The sequence below is a fragment of the Hyperolius riggenbachi genome, chromosome 10, assembly GCF_040937935.1.
Source record: "Hyperolius riggenbachi isolate aHypRig1 chromosome 10, aHypRig1.pri, whole genome shotgun sequence".
Lineage (NCBI taxonomy): Eukaryota > Metazoa > Chordata > Amphibia > Anura > Hyperoliidae > Hyperolius > Hyperolius riggenbachi.
This window is the reverse complement of record NC_090655.1, coordinates 143,583,290-143,601,531: the sequence shown is the minus strand read 5'-3', so window position 1 is coordinate 143,601,531 and position 18,242 is coordinate 143,583,290. Positions and strand designations below refer to the sequence as shown.

At 41.3% G+C, this 18,242-nt stretch overlaps 1 protein-coding gene across 4 annotated transcripts in view; it reads left to right on the top strand.

The window, feature by feature from the left end:
- Positions 1-18,242, top strand: part of GRID1 (glutamate ionotropic receptor delta type subunit 1) — a 1,791,150-nt gene that overhangs the window by 1,740,131 nt on the left and 32,777 nt on the right. For 3 of the 4 annotated variants that reach the window (XM_068258558.1, XM_068258555.1, XM_068258556.1), the window contains one exon: positions 12,935-13,175. In XM_068258558.1, the coding sequence (XP_068114659.1) occupies positions 12,935-13,175 (241 nt within the window). Of the gene's footprint in view, positions 1-12,934; positions 13,207-18,242 lie in introns of all 4 variants that reach the window. The other variant, XM_068258557.1, reaches the window with a different exon arrangement.

Sequence of the window (18,242 nt, the reverse complement as noted above, 5' to 3'; positions counted from 1 at the left end):
AGCACTGTACAAGCTAAACTAAAGTCTTCATTCCAAAGTATACTATTTGAGGCCTGGGACCTACTACAAATCGCAATGCGCTATCTCAATTGTCAGCATTTTTAATTAGCGTTTTGTAAACAACATAGGCGTTGCTAGATCAAAAAATTTGTAGCACGTGCAACAAACCTTTTGTGGGGTGCCCCAAACCTCCCCCGGCAAAATCGTGGCATTTAGCTCCTCCAAGTCCCCGTAGCCTGTAGACATCCTCTCCTCCAGGCTTGTACCTCCAGCATCTGAGAATGTGTCAGACGCCAGACACTACAGGGAGTTCGGAAGAGAGGATGGCTGCAGGCTCAGAGTGCAGATAGATGGAGGAGTTCCCTCCAGGCTCCAGCACTGTCCTCCTCCTCAACTTCACAAGTCTGCAGGCTCTGCACTACTCTCTGCCCCGCCCCTAACTATCTGAATGCCGACAAGCATGGGTGGCTGGAGAAGGAAGAGGAGAAAGCCAGCCAGTGGTGACAGGTAACACAGGTTACCCAGCCCTGCACAGAGGATCATTTAGTGACAAGCTTCAAACGTTGGCCTCATTATATATATATATACTCAGTATATGTGTTTGTTCATATGTTTATGTGCACTATCATCCTTCACATTGATCTTTATTTCATGCTGAACACATGTAGCAGGCAGCGTCTGCTGAGCCTGAGCTGGAATGTCAGGCATGCCTCACAGCCCGGCAGCACATCCTCACCCCTTCTAGATCTCTGCTTACAGGCTGCTAGCTGAGGCTACTGCACGGGATACAGGGGTGAGAAGGGGGCACAGTGGGGGATGCTAACTTCTCTTGTCTAGCCTGTGTAGTTTAAAAAGAATATAATTAAAACATGACATTTGGAAAGTGTGGTAGTATGTCTTTGCATTGTACATTCATGCATGCTCTGCAGCATAACTGACCCGCATAAGTGAATTTGCACTATTTATGTCTGTATAATACAGTATTGTGAAGCTTTCACTTGCTCTATCTCTTTGCCCTCATTGTAGTTTTGTCTACCCCCTTTCACTCTCTGTGTCCACCTTCTCTGCTCTGTGTCACCCTATGTACGACCCTTTATCCATCTCTTGAACTCATCTAATGATTTGTGTTAGTGTTACTGTGAAAACAAATCACAGACAAAACGCACATACAGCAGAGTCCCTGTTATCCAGACTTAAGGCAATTGGAAGTCTGAATTAACCATCGTGCCTTAAGTATAACAAGGACTTATAGTGTTTGGGGGGGTGGAGGCATTTTAAATGCTTACTGAGCCTCCAGCGATGTCTGGCAGTCTCCCGGTACCTCCTCGCAGGCTCCTATCGGCTTTCCAGTGTGGTGCACGGAAGCTGGTATGTCACATGACCCATTGCAGGTTATGTGAATCGCGAACTTGCATGCACGGAGGATGCCAGAAAGCTGTTAGGAGCCCACAAGAAGGTACTGGGAGGGTGCCAGATATCGCTGTAGGCTTGGAGATTTGCAGGGGAAAGTCTGTGCTTCTCAAACGACCGGCAAGCACATGTCCGGCATCAGGCAATGCTGGATACTGGGGACTTAACTGTATTGTGCAGCAAAAGACTTGGGGGAAATAATCTGTGGTTCCCAAAGACACAAATGTGATCCCTCCCTTACTATCTGTGGAAAAGAGAGGGCTTTGGGAGAGAAAATGTACAAATCCACAGCTCATCGTAGCGCACAGTCTCTCCCCGTCCTGCCACTCCAGAACTCAGTGGATCTTGTGCCCACTGACAGCATGGCAGTGTGTTCGTGTGTGTGTGTGTGTGTGTGTGTGTGTGTGTGTGTGTGTGTGTGTGTGTGTGTGTTAGTTATCTGTGATTAATTTGACCTGCTTGTCCCATTGAGGTTTATTAACTGCTAGCCACAGCAGAGCCAGAACTTGTACAGCAATTGGAATTCATGGGTCCTTTTGAACTTTTTTTCTAAGGAATTTATGATTGTGTGGAACCTGACATTTATTTCTAGGTACACATGATGCAATTTTCTGACAGATTTATTGACGGATCGATTATTCTCAACATGTCTGCTTTGAGTGTCTGAAGTGAACAAAAAATCAAAAATAAATCAGATCAGACATGTTGGAAATAATCGATCTAAAAGTAAATCTGTCAGAAAATTGCATCGTGTGTACAGAGACAATGAGCTTTTTGGGCAATGTGTAACTGTGTTGTACGTATACTTGGTCTGTCAGCTAGGATACTTACATATAATGCTGCTATGATGTTATGCTTGCAATGCTGTACTGTGCATTGTGCTGTATACAAGCTTTGGCTTCCATATACATATACCAATATGCTTTTAAGACTCTATAAAATAAGGGACACTGCCTATCAATGTGGTATGCTGCATATTTGTTTTTTTTTTTTGTTTTTTTGGTATTACTAGAGAGGGAACTTAATTCAACATTTCACTGGCCAGGCCTACTTAGACCGTTGCTAAGTTCAAGCATATTTGGCTCCACCTGTGACCACACCTACATTCTGGTCCATGGCCACGCCCATTTTAAAGTACTACAGAGTAATTAAAGAGACTCTGAAGCGAGAATAAATCTCGCTTCAGAAATCATAGTTAGCAGGGGCACATGTGCCCCTGCTAAACCGCCGCAATAGCGCCGCTAAACGGGGGTCCCTTGACCCCCAAACCTCCCACTGCAACACTTGGTCGCAGACTTGGTCGCTCCTGGAGGCAGGGCTAACGGCTGCAGCCCTGCCTCCAGTCGCGTCTGTCAGCGGCGCATCGTCGCCTCTCCCCCGCCCCTCTCAGTGAAGGAAGACTGACGCGTGTGGGGCAGGGCTGCGGCGGTTAGCCCTGCCCCAACCAGGAAGCACTCCCCCGCATTACAGAGGGGATTTGGGGGATCAGGGACCCCCGTTAAGCCGCGGGATAGTGGCGGTCTAGCAGGGGCACACATGCCCCTGCTAACTCTGAGGTCTGAAGCGAGATTTATTCTCGCTTCAGACTCTCTTTAAGAAAGAATAAATAAATCAAACTTAAGGACATTTGGAACAACCTATTCTGAGAAGGGATGAGTGTGTGACCGCGTACCTCTGTTCCAAAAGTGTCAGAACAAAAACTGATCCTTTACACTAGGAGGCTGTTGTTGCCTTTGGCAGCTGCACTTCACATCCAATCACTTTAGTACTTCCTCCTTCACAGCCAGAAGGAGGAAGTATCAGAGTGATGGAACGGGACTTGAGCGATTACAAGGGTGAGCTAGCCCCTTTTCTGCGGCCTGCTTGTACCATGGCTCTGGAGTGGGGACCTCTCCTTCAATGGATGCTTAGAATAAAATTGTTACCTCTAGAAATGTTGTTCTAAAGGAAAATTCTCTCAAGTTGCTTTATAGATTATATTAAAGTACCTTAAAACTACACCAAAGATTTGCTGCAGGTAATTGGAACATTTTCATGGATGTAATGTATATGGCCTACTTTATGCATACATGTTGTAATTATTCAGCCTACCAACCATGTGCCTACTTTTTTTTAGAAAAGTGTTGCCAACAAAGCTTCTATAAAATTGAAATTTCGCTATGGGTGGCTTTATTTAGCAATTTGATGTATCTCATTACTGAGCATAAACTTGCTTTCCTCTTGAAAAGATGGATAGTAAATTTAAATATAAGAGAATACTTGACATAGTCTTGCTTGAGATGTTTACTTCTACTGAGGGTGCGATTCCATTAGAGCAGTGCATGTCTGCAAGACGCGCGCCGGCTCTTCCGGGTCTGCGGGGAAAGCACACGAATGCACGGCTATGGGATCCGCAGCCTCCCGCGTTGATTCGGATGGAAAAGCCGGCCGAATCGCTAGTGGTAGCTATTCGGCCAGTGTTACCATTGCACCCTATGGCAGAGTTTCCCCGCACTATTCGCCTGCTGGGAAACTCTGCGGGTTCGCATCGGTTTCCGCTCAAGTGAAAATGCGCCCTGAGAGTCTGAATTCTTGGCCTGTATTCAAAAAGGGAGAGACTACCTAATTAGGGATGGTCAGAAATGCCAATTTCCATTTCCACCGAAAATCTGCATTCCGCCTTTGCCAATTACCGCAACCAATTCTGCTTTCCGCTAACGATTTCCACATTCCGATGCAGATTTTTGCAGTAATTTCCGCTGACATTAACATTGATTTTCTCAAAAACTACAAGATGTTTTTGAAATATTTTGTTTTCTTCTTGTTCCCACTTGTCTGCTTAAAATTCCCTGAATATGTGGTGCTTCTAGCTCTTGATGAGGCTTTGCTATTAACCTCTAAAGTCGGCATAATACCGCACATCGGTAATGCGAATTTGCTGCATTTTACATTACAGTCAACAGCGGCCAGCTTTGGCGGCTAATAGCAAAGCCCCCGTAGGTTATGCAAACACCAATTTTTCAGGGTATGTTAAGCAGAAAAGTAAAAACAAGAGGAAAAAAATATTTCAAAAAGACCTTGATGTTAAAATCAGCCAACTTTAGAGGTTAATAGCAAATCCCCCATAGGTGCTAGAAACACCAAATGTTTAGGGAATGTTAAGAAGAAAATTAAAAACAAGAGGGAAAAAAATCTTTCAAAAAGACCTTGTAGTTTTTGAGAAAATGGATGTTAAATTCGGCGAAAAATTCCACAATTTCCGTTAAAATTTCAGCGAAAAATTCGCCCACCGCACTTCCATTACCGATTTCCAAATTTCGATGCGGAAATGCAATTTCCGATCGGAAATTTGGAAATTTTATTTCCGTAGAATTTGAACGAGTATTGTCTCTCTAAATGGCGTGCACTATCAGTGAGTTAAGGTTTTTTTTTTTTTTTTTACCTAATTCTATTTTTGAGATTATTGCCTCCAGTTGGGTTGTAATGTACCAGATGTTCCTTATACAAAAACTCTTACAAGAGCTGAGCTATTATTAATACTTTTTGCTAAGCTTTTTGTATTTTGTTTTATTAGATTTCCAGCATGTGTGTTTTGTTAAAATTAAAACTTCCAATATACATTGCTGAAGAAAATTTTCAATCACAACATTTGGGATAATTTTATTGTGATTAGTTTCTATATCAAAATCAATTAAAAGGACAAAAAGTAAAATCTGATTATTTTTTTCAATTATATTTAATCAGAGCTTAAACATTTTTTTTTGTTAACTGTACATTTCCAGTCTGTTGCCTTTTATTGCTTCATGTTAGTGTATGATTGTTTTTAAAATGAATTGCATTCAAAGATCAGATATTACAAACGAGTCATCCCTGCCTAGCTGCAGTAAACCGAATTACACCCTCTTTGTTTGATGTCACTTAAAGGATAACTGTAGTGAGAGATATACAGTATGGAGGCTGCCATATTTATTTCCTATTAAGCAATACCAGCTGCCCGGCTGTCATGCTGCCCCTCTGCCCCTAATACTTTATTCCATATAGACCCTGCAGCAGATCAGATGCTTCTGACGTTGTTGTCAAATCTGACAAGTTTACGTATTCCCTGGGAGGGGATAGGCCCCTACCGAGCTAAAAAGTTATAATAAAATATTCGTTGGGTACAGCAGCATATAAAAACAACAAAAAAAAACCTATGTTGGTATCAGAATAACAATACAATATCAATACAATTTGTGTCATCTGGATTTATATATGTATCAAAAACCACATAAACTGCCTCTAAACTATACGTATGCACATCTATGGATATGTGCACCACCAGAGGGCAATTTTCTTGGTGGGAAATATATTCAGTGCATATGAGGCAGATTTAGTGATATCGATTCTCACACAAATGACACAACTTCAGCGAACAGCGTGGGGGTGACATATACACCCAGTGTACTACATAAAAACTAACTCGACATGTTTCAGCATTTCTCCTTCGTCAGGAGTGAATACAAAATCTATACAGTGCGGTGCATTAAACACACAAATACAGAGTCACCCCACCACAGTAGAATAAACTTCCTAGATCTTACAATTATCCTGGAAAAAGATGGGAGTATCTATATACAGAAAACTGACCTTGACAAACACCCTCCTACATTGGAAAAACGCACACCCACGGTCATTGAAAGCAGGCATTCTGGTGGGGCATTTCTTGAGAGCAAAAAGAAACTGCGTGAGAGAAACTGATTTTGAACATGAAAGTATAGGTCTCCCAGAGAGATTTAAAACTATGGGCTTTCCAGACTTTGTCCCTAAGAAGGCATATGAGAGGACAAGAGAAACCTACCGTATGACCCTACAAAACAACAACAGAATTCCTAGGCAGCAGAACGCAAGTAAGATTGTATCTCCAAGATTGGTGGGGACATTTACTGCCCAATCACATCAATTTTTTGAAATCTTGAAGAGATATTGGCCAATCCTACATCAGGACAAAGACATTTGTAAGATCCTGACAGCAGGACCAAATGTGATATATAGAAGGTCTGAAAACCTGAGAGATAATCTGGTGCATAGTGAATTCAAAAGAGACCTGTTAGAACCTACACCGGTACGCTCCTGGCTACCCCCCAAACCCATGGGCACATATAAGTGTGGGAGATGCAAGACCTGCAAGAACATTCTGCAGACAAAGAGTTTCACGGATTCCAATGACACACAGACATTTAAAATACTCACATTTATCAATTGTAAGACGGAGAGTGTAATATGTGGAGTCCTCTGTCCATGTAGGAAATTGTATGTGTGGGAGACAGGACGTGCCTTTAAAACACGGCTCTTAGAACACGTAGGTGACATCCGATCTAAAAAAAGATACAGTAGTATCTAGACATATGAGGATATTTTATACGGAGGACCCCTTTAAAATAGCCTTCTTCGGGATTCAAAAAGTCCTGAGAAATAGTAGAGGAGGAAACCATGATACACTCCTCCGACAAATCGAAGCCAAATGGATCTTTGAGGAACTGTATGTCCTCGATCGGGCTCAATGAGGGTTTCACGTATGCACCATTTTTGGACTGAAAGAGAACACCCTTTAAGGTAACATGTAAGATGGTGCAGAAATAAAATATTTTCTAATTTAGTGTTTTGACTAGTTGCACTCTCATCTGATTTATACCCTAGATATATGGGTTCTGTGCATAGTCTCTGTGTAAACAAATAAGTGCATCCTGACCCCTATCCTATGTACCAGCCTATATATAGTCCTATTGGAAGTGATCTAATACATCACACCGCGGAGTCCCCCCCATAATATAGACACTAGTTGGCAGGGGGTGGAACAAGAAATGTATGGTCCCCCTCGCCATATGGAGTCTTAGTGACTAGTCTGTGTGTACACCACAAAGTTTTGTTGCAGCGTTTTTTTTTTGATGCACCTGATAGGTCGCATGACACTTTCATATATGTGCATAGTGGCCGAGATACACATGGTAATGAGCTTCTGTGTCCAGTTCGTTTTTATGTAGTACACTGGGTGTATAGATCACCCCCACGCTGACCGCTGAAGTTGTGTCATTTGTGTAAGAATCGATATCACTAAATCTGCCTCATATGCACTGAGTATATTTCCCACCAAGAAAATTGCCCTCTGGTGGTGCACATATCCATAGACGTGCATACGTATAGTTTAGAGGCAGTTTATGTGGTTTTTGATACATTTAAAACCCCAATGACACAAATTGTGAGCTTAGAAACCCCCCATTGTGCACTTACATATATATATATATATATATATATATATATATATATATATATATATATATATATATATATATATATATATATATATATATATATAAATGTAAGTGCACGATGGGGGTTTTCTAAGCTCATAGACAAAGTTTTGTTGCGGTGTTTTTTTGATGCACCTGATAGGTCACATGACATTTTCATATATGTGCATCATATTGGCCGAGATACACATGGTAATGAGCTTCTGTGTCCAACATAGACACAATGTACGGTTTATATGTTGAATCAATAGATAGGTTGTTTATGTACATAGTGATGTATACTAGCAGGGCGCGCATGTTTACAGTATTACTATGGCAACCGCCGGGCACTTTGTAGAGGTCCCTGTAGACGACCAGTTGCCTAGTTACCAGGGGAAGCCGTGGTGATGACGTACTTCCGGGTTGAGTACGGTCACCCAGAAGTTAACAGGAAAACGCTGCTCTCAGTAAATGTGGTGAGAGACGCCGCTGCCTATTGTTAACCACTTCAGCCTTCAGTCGTTTTCACTTTATGCGTCCGAGCAATGTTCACCTCCCATTCATTAGCCTATAACTATATCACTACTTATCAGAATGAACTGATCTATATCTTGTTTTTTCCGCCACCAATTAGGCTTTCTTTGGGTGGTACATTTTGCTAAGAGCCACTTTACTGTAAATGCATTTTAACAGGAAGAATAAGAGAAAATGGAAAAAATTCATTATTTCTCAGTTTTCAGCCATTATAGTTTTAAAATAATACATGCCTCCATAATTAAAACTCACGTATTGTATTTGCCCATATGTCCCGGTTATTACACCATTAAAATTATGTCCCTATAACAATGTATGGCGACAATATTTTATTTGGAAATAAGGGTGCATTTTTTCCATTTTGCATCGATCACTATTTACAAGTTTAAAATAAAAAAAGTATAGAAATATTTCATCTTTACATTGATATTTAAAAAGTTTAGACCCTTAGGTAAATATTTACATGTTTTTTTTTTATTATTGTAATGTTTTTTTTTTATATTAAACATTTTATTTGGGTATTTTTTGGGAGGGTGGGATGTAAACAGAACTTTTATAATGTACATGTGTGTTAAGGTTTTTTATTTTTACTTATAGTTGTAGTTTTACTTTTTGGCCACAAGATGGCGGCCATGAGTTTGTTTACATGACGTCACTCTAAGCATAACATACGCTTAGAAGGACGTATGGGGGACGCAACAGCCAGAAAAAGCGGAGCTTCTGAGAGAAGCTGTCGCTTTTTCTGCGGGGGAGAGGAATCAGTGACCGGGCACCATAGCCTGATTCACTGATTCGTGGGCTAACGATCCGCGGCCGGGAGCACGCGTGCACGTGCGTGATCAGCCGTGGGAGCGCGTGGACGCGCACATGGCCTCCTGGTCATAGCTAGTACGTCCAGGAGGCCAAAGTAGTTAAGCAGCATGTGGGGACCCAATCGAATATGATGATGGATAAAGAGGGACCCTGTGAAATGTATTCGGTATATTCTGATGGGGGGCAGGTATGTCATGCCCACATGGGCAGTACTCTATGGGACACATGAGATGCACAGTATAAAAGACTGATCATTGAGGATGGCACTCAGCTCTGACAGTGGCTATATGTGCTGACAGTCTGATATGTGGGGTGGGGGGACTCTTTATTTATGTGTTTAATGCACCGCACTGTATATATTTTGTATTCACTCCTGACAAAGGAGAAATGCTGAAACATGTTGAGTTTGTTTTTATGTAGTACACTGGGTGTATAGGTCACCCCCACGCTGTCCGGTGCAGTTGTGTCATTTGTGTAAGAATCGATATCACTAAATCTGCCTCATATGCACTGAATATATTTCCCACCAAGAAAATTGCCCTCTGGTGGTGCACATATCCATAGACGTGCATACGTATAGTTTAGAGGCAGTTTATGTGGTTTTTGATACATTTAAATCCAGATGACACAAATTGTATTGATATTCTGATACCAACATAGTTTTTTTTTTGTTTTTTTTTAAATGTTGCCGTACCCAATGAATATTTTATTATAACTATTAAAAGTTAAAGGGATACTGTAGGGGGGTCGGGGGAAAATGAGTTGAACTTACCCGTGGCTTCTAATGGTCCCCCGCAGACATCCTATGCCCATGCAGCCGCTCACCGATGCTCTGGCCCCGCCTCCCATTCACTTCAGGAATTTCAGACTTTAAAGTCTGAAAACCATTGCACCTGCATTGCCGCCCCCTCCCTCCCGCTGATGTCGCCAGGAGCATACTGCGCAGGCACAGACCATACTGGGCCTCCGCAGGATTCTCCTGGTGACATCAGTGGCAACGAGGACACGGCAACACAGGCACAGAGGTTTTTAGACTTTAAAGTCTGAAATTCCAGAAGTGAACCGTAGGCGGGGCCGGAGCATCGGTGAGTTGCTGCGCGGGCACAGGATGTCTGCGGGGGACCGTTAGAAGCCCCGGGTAAGTTCAACTCATTTTCCCCCGACCCCCCTACAGTATTCCTTTAAGTTTTAGCATGTTAGGGGCCTATCTCCTCCCAGGGAATACGTATTCTGTTCAAATTTCCCGTGAGTGTTTAAATCCTGTATTTGTAAATCTGACAAGTTTACCTGTATGCTTGTTTCTGGTGTGATTCAGACACAACTGCAGACAAATAGTTCAGCACGGCTGCCAGACAACTGGTATTGCTTAAAAGGAAACTAATATGGCAGCCCCCACATACCTCTCACTTCAGTTGTCCTTTAAATAACAAAGAAAGCAGCAAGGGCCTCTGAGACACGTCTGCAAAAGGAGAGGGCAGCATTGGTGGCTGTTGTAGAACTTGTAGGAAACTACACACTAGTTGGGGGGAAGGGCTTAACCATTGCTTCTTTTGTCTTTTTATATTTAGTAGTTCAACCGCTGTTTACAGATTACCATAGAGCACATATGGAATTGTATTATTTTTAAGTTTTATCTTGTCGCTACTGCTAAAGAGAATCACTGTTATTTCAGATTGCTCAGATATTCTTAATTTACAATGTTGATGTCTTTGAGTTATGTTTGGAACTCCTCTCCACTTGAGTTGCACATGTGCATCAGAATGCATGGAGGCCAATGTGATCAGTTTGATCAGCTAATACATTTGTAAGGATCTGATTTTCTGTGATAATTTTCTGCTTTAGCACATTATGATGACCAGCAAATTAAATGGACACTGACATTGCTACTTCCCATGTGCCTTACCTCCTGTGTCAGAGCCTAATGACAACTTGCTACACCTTTTAGAGAGTCCTATTGTAACGATCCGCTCAGCTGCCTGCGCAGGCAGGCAGCCTTTTGATCATTGTTCAGGCCTGCATGCTGCAGGACTCTGGAAAGAAGAGCTTCTGTCAGTTTTGCAGCTTGTGCTTGCTGAGGAATTTGCATACGTTGTCATGCAAATTGCCTGGCCACATTCATTGGAGGCGTGTACTATAAGTAGTATGTGTGTCCCACAATGCTTCGCTGCTCATAGAGGTTTGTTCCTGCTGGACTCACCTGGAGTGTCAGCCACTGCTATCTTAGTATAGTTAATTCTTGGGGAGTGCTCCTTGCATTCCTAGTTAGTGCAGTCAGTTTGTGTATAATTTGTACTGCTTATTCTGTCTTGTCTTGTCTGTCGCGATTGTGCTGTCACCAGCGGCGGTTGATAGCGAATCGCTCTGTCTTGTTTGGATCGCACTAGCCTCTAGTGGTAGCGGCTGTGGATCCTTCTGATCTGAGTTCCTGGAGTGTAAGCTGGAGCAGCGGTTGCTACCGGCTACCTCATCTGATCTGTCTTGTTTAGATCGCACTAGCCGCTAGTGTTAGCGGCTGTGGATCTTTCTGATCTGTGTTCCTGCTTGGATCACACTTGCTCTGGCGGAAGAGCGGTGGATCCTTTCTGCTTAGTTCCTGTTTCTCGTCTGTCTGTCTTGTCTGATACGGGCGCTTGCTGTAGGCTCGGTGAGGTAACCGTTAAGCAAGCGTTCACGTTCTTTGTTTCGTGTTTGTCTGTTGATGGTTAGTTAGGCGTGCTTGTCTCTATTGTGCTTATCACGTGGAGACTGCGCATAACCGCGTGCACTGTTGCGAATGAGTGCGGTGTTCGCAGTTAGCTAGCGTTTGTTATTTTCCATATCTCCTCTTTGTATGATTTGCTGTGCCTTTGCTATCCTCATATTCTGTTCTGATCTGCCTTGTGTCACTTCTGGCAATCGCCGTTCTTGCGGTTGCGTTCCTGTTTCCCATCTGCTGTTGTGTGTGCGCGGTCGCGGGGTGGCGACTAGATTGGCGCACACACATACAACCTGTCCCTTTGCTCGTTCTCATTCGCAATCACTTCTCTTGCGATTGCGTTTTGCGCTTCGTACAATTCCTGTCTGGCATTTGTGGAGGTACAGAGGATTGGTTCCTCTGCACTCCCCAGCGCCATCTGCCGACAGGAATTTCCCTCTACTGGTGCTTGCACCAAAAGCTGGGTTCTAGTATCTTGACACGCTTGTGGAGGAACTCCGCAGTGTCAGCGCACATCTTGGTGCGCTGAACACGGAGATATCCCACAATCGTTACACCTATCCTATCCTTTGCTTACTTTTTCTCTTTGACTTGTGCTTTCCTAACTGATCTTATTTAGCCTTTAGTTTTAACATTACAACATTGAAAGTATAATTATAGCTTCAATCTCATCATATGGATGGAGAGCAACATAACAATTTTACACTAACCCTGTTGGCTTGATCCAAACAGCAGATCCTGCAACCACCTTTTCCCCCAAGGGGAAATAACTGTCCCTATTCGGTTTTCCAGATCTTCCAGGGTGGCCACTCTTGTTGGATCTTTCCTATTTCTAGGTGAAACTATACTGGATAGGAAACATCATTTCCTAAGGAAATGTACTGGGTAATACAACAGGGTGTGAGGAGGGGCCCAATGTAGATGTCATATAAAGTATACTTCTAAAGGACACACGGCTCCCTATTGAGGCCTCTTCCTATTTATTTGACTTGATGAAAAACATGTCAATATTATAATTGTGCTAGAATAAACATTTTTTTCCTACCCCCAGTGTCGATCCTTCTAAGGAGGTAACACCTCTTTTTTTACCTTTAGAAGTATAACATATATGATACATCTACATTGGGTACCTCCTCAAACCCTGTTGTTTGGCATTTATAACCCTATGAATCATTATAAACATATGAATTGCACATTTGAACAAACAATTTGTAAATGTAAGTTTGTTTTCTTTTAGAATTCTCGAATTTCAAGAAACTGGTTACCTGGATGTCCTCAAACAGAAATGGTGGCCGCGGATGGGGCGGTGTGACTTAAACAGCCACAGTAACCCACAGACTGATGGGAAGGCATTGAAGCTGCACAGTTTTGCTGGTGTATTCTGCATCTTGGCAATCGGATTGCTGCTTGCTTGCCTGGTGGCCGCTCTTGAATTGTGGTGGAACAGCAACCGCTGTCGTCAGGAGTCCCCTAAAGAGGTCCATAACTACTATTCTTATTATATAAAAGGTATCTTAGGGACATGCATCATTGGAAGCAATAACCCAATTAGTAGATATAGTTATGCAATGACAACCTACAGCACCTATATTTGTCCACTGATCAGAATTACAAAATAAACACTATATATGTATAATATGCACCAATCATGCATATCCCTACACAGCAACAGTGCTGGGACAGTGACAAATGCAAAGGTGTATTTCGCTCTCATGTAGAAATGTAAGCAGATTCACAATTCACTTCCTCGTGTTCAAAATGATAAAGTGTTTAACACTTTCTGGACCAGTGCCCTTAAAATACACCATAAATCTGCCAGATACAAAATGATTTATTAGGATCGTAATAGTCATCCAAGTGGATAATTTAAGTCACTGGCATAACTTTATCATCTTATTCAAGGTATATCTGTTCTTGGACAGTAAAGTGTGGATATAATGTGTTTGAAAAAATAACACTAATGGTGCGGCTACAATCATAAAACAATCATTATAGCTTGGGGATGAGGGAGAGGCTGTTTTGTTTAAAAGATAATTCATACATGGACGTATTCTGTTTTGGATTGCTGTAAAGCAAAGCAAATTAAAAAGTAGTAAAATGGGGAAAGACATCCCAGGTGAGCATAGCAATGCTGAATGTTGTCATGCATAAAGCAAACATCCATTTCCATCAATTAAACTTCTTAATAAGCTAACCTTTCCAAGATTTTCTATTGTTCACCAGATGTCTCTAAACAAAACACTAACATTCAAATGAAGACAGTATTTGAGAATGTTGTGCATGTTTAAGACTTGTTTTAATTGTTTTGGTCTTGTGACTATTTTCTTAAGCAGTGCAAGTGATTAGATTTTGAGTACTGACCTATTAAGATATTTTATTTATATAGTAACTATATTTGTAAAAGCTTTAGTTATGCCACTGTTTTAGGACAGAAGTTATAATTTCCACCTCACACAATATAACCATGTATGGTGTAAAGATGATTGCTCAGATTAGCACCAAGTGCAAGGATGTCCAAATATGTGTAGTAGTCTTTGATGTTTTATTTGCATACGTAAACACTGACACATTCACTCTGAGCATAACTTTCTTGGTGGTATAGCTAGACCTATTTCTACTGGAAAGTTATCTTCCTTGGGTTTGATGTCTTGATTTTTGATAAATTATTTTCCAATACAACACACAACCTGTTCTTACTGTAAATACAAGGGATCTTTCATTTGCAAGTAGCACAGGTGCATCCTTAAGCACCGCTAAACTTTTCAATTAGTTACCTTAAGTATAGGGTATTTTGGTTCATTTAATAACGCTTCAGCAAAATATGTTTGTTTTTTTGTAACTTACCTGATGATAGGCAAGTTATACATCTGATTCTTGACTCAAGCTGATATTGGTGTACACTCATCTTTCTGCATCTCAGGTAACTGTTTTGTCCACATACTATGTATGTTGTCCTCTGCCAGTGTAACAAAAGTATAAACATTGAGGTATAGTTAGAATGGTGGGACAGAGACAGATCACTATTTAAACTGTTTGATTTCCCCACTATTGCCTATCTGAGTCTCTTTTTTTTTTGGTAAATGTCTGCCTCCTCTCCCAGTTCTTTACAATACAAAATGTGTTCTTATCTTTTAGCAGTAAACTATTTGTAAATAAGTGGTGATAAACCAATAGACCACCTTGTTACTACTTTGTTTTTCAGTTCTGAATAACAGATTGATCCCTGACATAACCATATTTATAAAGGGGCAATGTGATTTTTTGTTTTTACTGTAATATTAATTGCATGTGCGTAGTTCCTACCATAATAACCATAAAGTGGCTATCAGCCGAACAGATCATTTTGTTAAAAAATGCAGACAATTGACTTTTAAAGCAGCAGAGTCTCACTTGCATGTTATGGCATCCATGGTAGCAGAGCCATCAGAGCTATCAGATACAACTGCTTGGTGTGATAGAAACACCCTACAAAGGAAAAAAACACAGAGACAACGGGAGCCCAAATGGTGCAGTATGTCACCGTGATTGGTAATGAAAAGGCGGTAAGTAAGAAATACTTACAAAGGTAGGTTGCAGAAGGGCAACCAGTCACTGAAGGCAGGTGGAGATGTACAAACCCAACTTCACTCCAACTCCACTGTTTCCAGATACAGCTGGAGGTGATCACACTTTTGTAACAAGAACAACCTGATTGACCTAGAGGGTGGCTGAAGCCACCAGGGCTCAAATGATAAAACTGCATTAAAACAATAAAATAGAAAACAAAAATGAGGTGACTTACCTCAGTATAACAAATTAATATTTCAAATACATTTTTATTATGCAATAGCAACGCGTTTTGTAGGTGCATGCCCACTTCCTTAGGCCAAATAAAAGTGCCAAAGGGCACACAGTTCTATCACACCTGTGGGCCTCTTTTCCCATGTTTTTTTCCACATGTTTTACTACATACATTCAGCGTCATCAGGCAACCATGAAAATAAAGGTTCTCTGTTGGATGTATCTCTTCGAAACATGTTGGCTCTGCACGACCCCTGCAACCAGGGCATGCCACATATTGGCTGCGCTCCACATGCCATATTATTATTATGAAGTATTTATATAGCGCCAACATTGTCCGCAGCACTGTACAGAGTATATTGTCTTGTCACTTAACTGTCCCTCAGAGGGGCTCACAATCTAATTCCTAGACATCTGAATAATTCCTACCATAGTCAGATGTCTATGTATGTATCATGTAGGGTATGTATCATAGCAGAGGGCCAATTTATTTAGGGGGGATCATATTAACTTATCTGTATGTTTTTGATGTGGGAGGAAACTGAAGTGCCTGAGTGCCTGGAAAAAACCCATGCAGACACAGGAAGAATGTACAAACTCCATGTAGATAGTTCCCTGCTTGGGATACGAACCGGGGACTGAGTACTGCAAGGCAAGAGTGCTAACCACTATGCCACCATGCTGCGCTTATGACATTCTTCCATTCTGCTTCAACACAGCAGATACTACCAGCTGATAGCTTTGATGACTCTGCTGCCTTGGATGCCATAACATGCAAGTGTGCTGCTTTGGACAACATAATATGCAAATATTACTCTGTAAACACATTAACTGGCTGTATCTTGCCCTGCAACTATATGCTGCTTCTCTTCTAGCTTGGTCTAGTCCCTAAATTTGCTGCTCTGGGGCCAAGACTGTGTGCTGTATTGACAGGTGGCGGTTGGATTTGTGTGATCTACCTACAATGGCTGCCAGGGACAGATCTAGGGGGGGGCAGACGGGTCTCTTGCCCCAGGCGCAGTTTGTTGAATTCTTTAAAAGGCGGCAAAATTTGGATGGGGAATAGCAGTTTAGGCGCCAAAACCTGATCTTTAGGCACCAAAACCTGACCTTTAGGCGCCAAAACTGGATGGGGAATGGCAGTTTACGCGCCAAAACCTGACCTTTAGGCGCCAAAACCTGACCTTGCCCCAGGCGCAACTTGGTCTAGATCCGTCCCTGATGGCTGCCCTATATGCTTGGGATTATGATTAATGGATTTTTTTCTATATTTATATAAATACAACTTTGTCTCAATTTCTGTGTGTCCATACTTCCCTTCACCTTTCCCTTCCCTTGATCAGTTTTCCCACACTAATTTGCATTTTATAACATGGCAAGTAGCTGGTTATACCCTGATAAAGATGACAATCATCATTCATCATTCCTGGCAATCATTTAAGCTGATTGACACTTTAATAGTGATCTGCAGACATCCAGAAAAAGGCCGTAACTTCTGCAGAAATAACTGTATATTTCTTGCAATCTTCAGATTGTCATCGTTATAAAAAGGCCCCTTTTGTTTTGATAAAAAATAGAGGATAGTTATAATAAACAAAACAGAGATAATTGAAGCAGATTAAAACAGGATCAATGAAAAGAAAAATGCCCACAAAAACATAACACAAATTGTATAAACCAGCTAAATCTCAGTTAGCTAAACTTTCAAAACATACACCCAATTACTCTTGGCTTGGATTTAGCACTAATATGTGTGTTGACCCTTTCTTGTACTCCAACAGTTCATTCAAAACTGACAAGAACTTTACCCAGTTGAACCATTAACTGTACAATAGCATTCTATTTCAGCATCTGGATTTATCTTTCCACCCAGCTGGCATATATCAGCTGGTAAGTCATAGTCATCTTTAGTGATTACGCACAATGAATTGTCCTCACTGCTATAAGACAAGCTGTAACAAGCAAGGTTTTACATTTCCTGGGTTGTCAACTGGTAGCAGCCTTGAGGGACTTGCCATGTCGTAAATTTGAACAACTAAATCCTGTGAATGACAATGGAAGATGTCATAAAGCAGAAATTTCATTTAAACAAAATGCTGATACTTTATGAGTTTTTAACAACACAAATGGTTTATGGGTGCATCATGGCCAATGTCAGTAATGTAGTAATTTTCTGTAATGAGTCCAGCTACAGAGGGGATGGACAACAGTCAATTGAGATTACCATTGCTGCCAGTAAATGTTCTGGACTGAAAATTACTATTGGAATTGCTAAAAGCCAGATTTGTTTTGTAAACTGAGGAAACCGTACCATAATTCATATTCCGTCCATATTCTTTTATCATTTTCATATATTCATACATTTGTATTGCTAACAGAATACTAGTTTCGAAGATAAAGTGTCCTTCCTCCATCTTCTCTATTTAAAAAAAGAATTTCACTATTGTGAAGGAGTCCTTAACATTGCGACTGCATACTGAACACACCTCTAGTGGCAGCCTCGCAAGCAATTTTAGTCTGACAGCAGAAAAGTGCTATACAAATGCATTACTATTATTATTATTATAAAAGGATCTCCTCTGAAATCATCGTACATTGGAAGTGTTCTAGTTGAGGATAAGATTCCAAATCAAATGTTTTGTCAAAAAAACAAATTTATTTCTTTTTAAGTGATGTGCATGCTAGCAAGATTTGTCACTTTAACAATCTTTACAGATGTTGGGGTCCGCAGTTTTGGAATGATTAATGTACAGACAGGCTGTTCA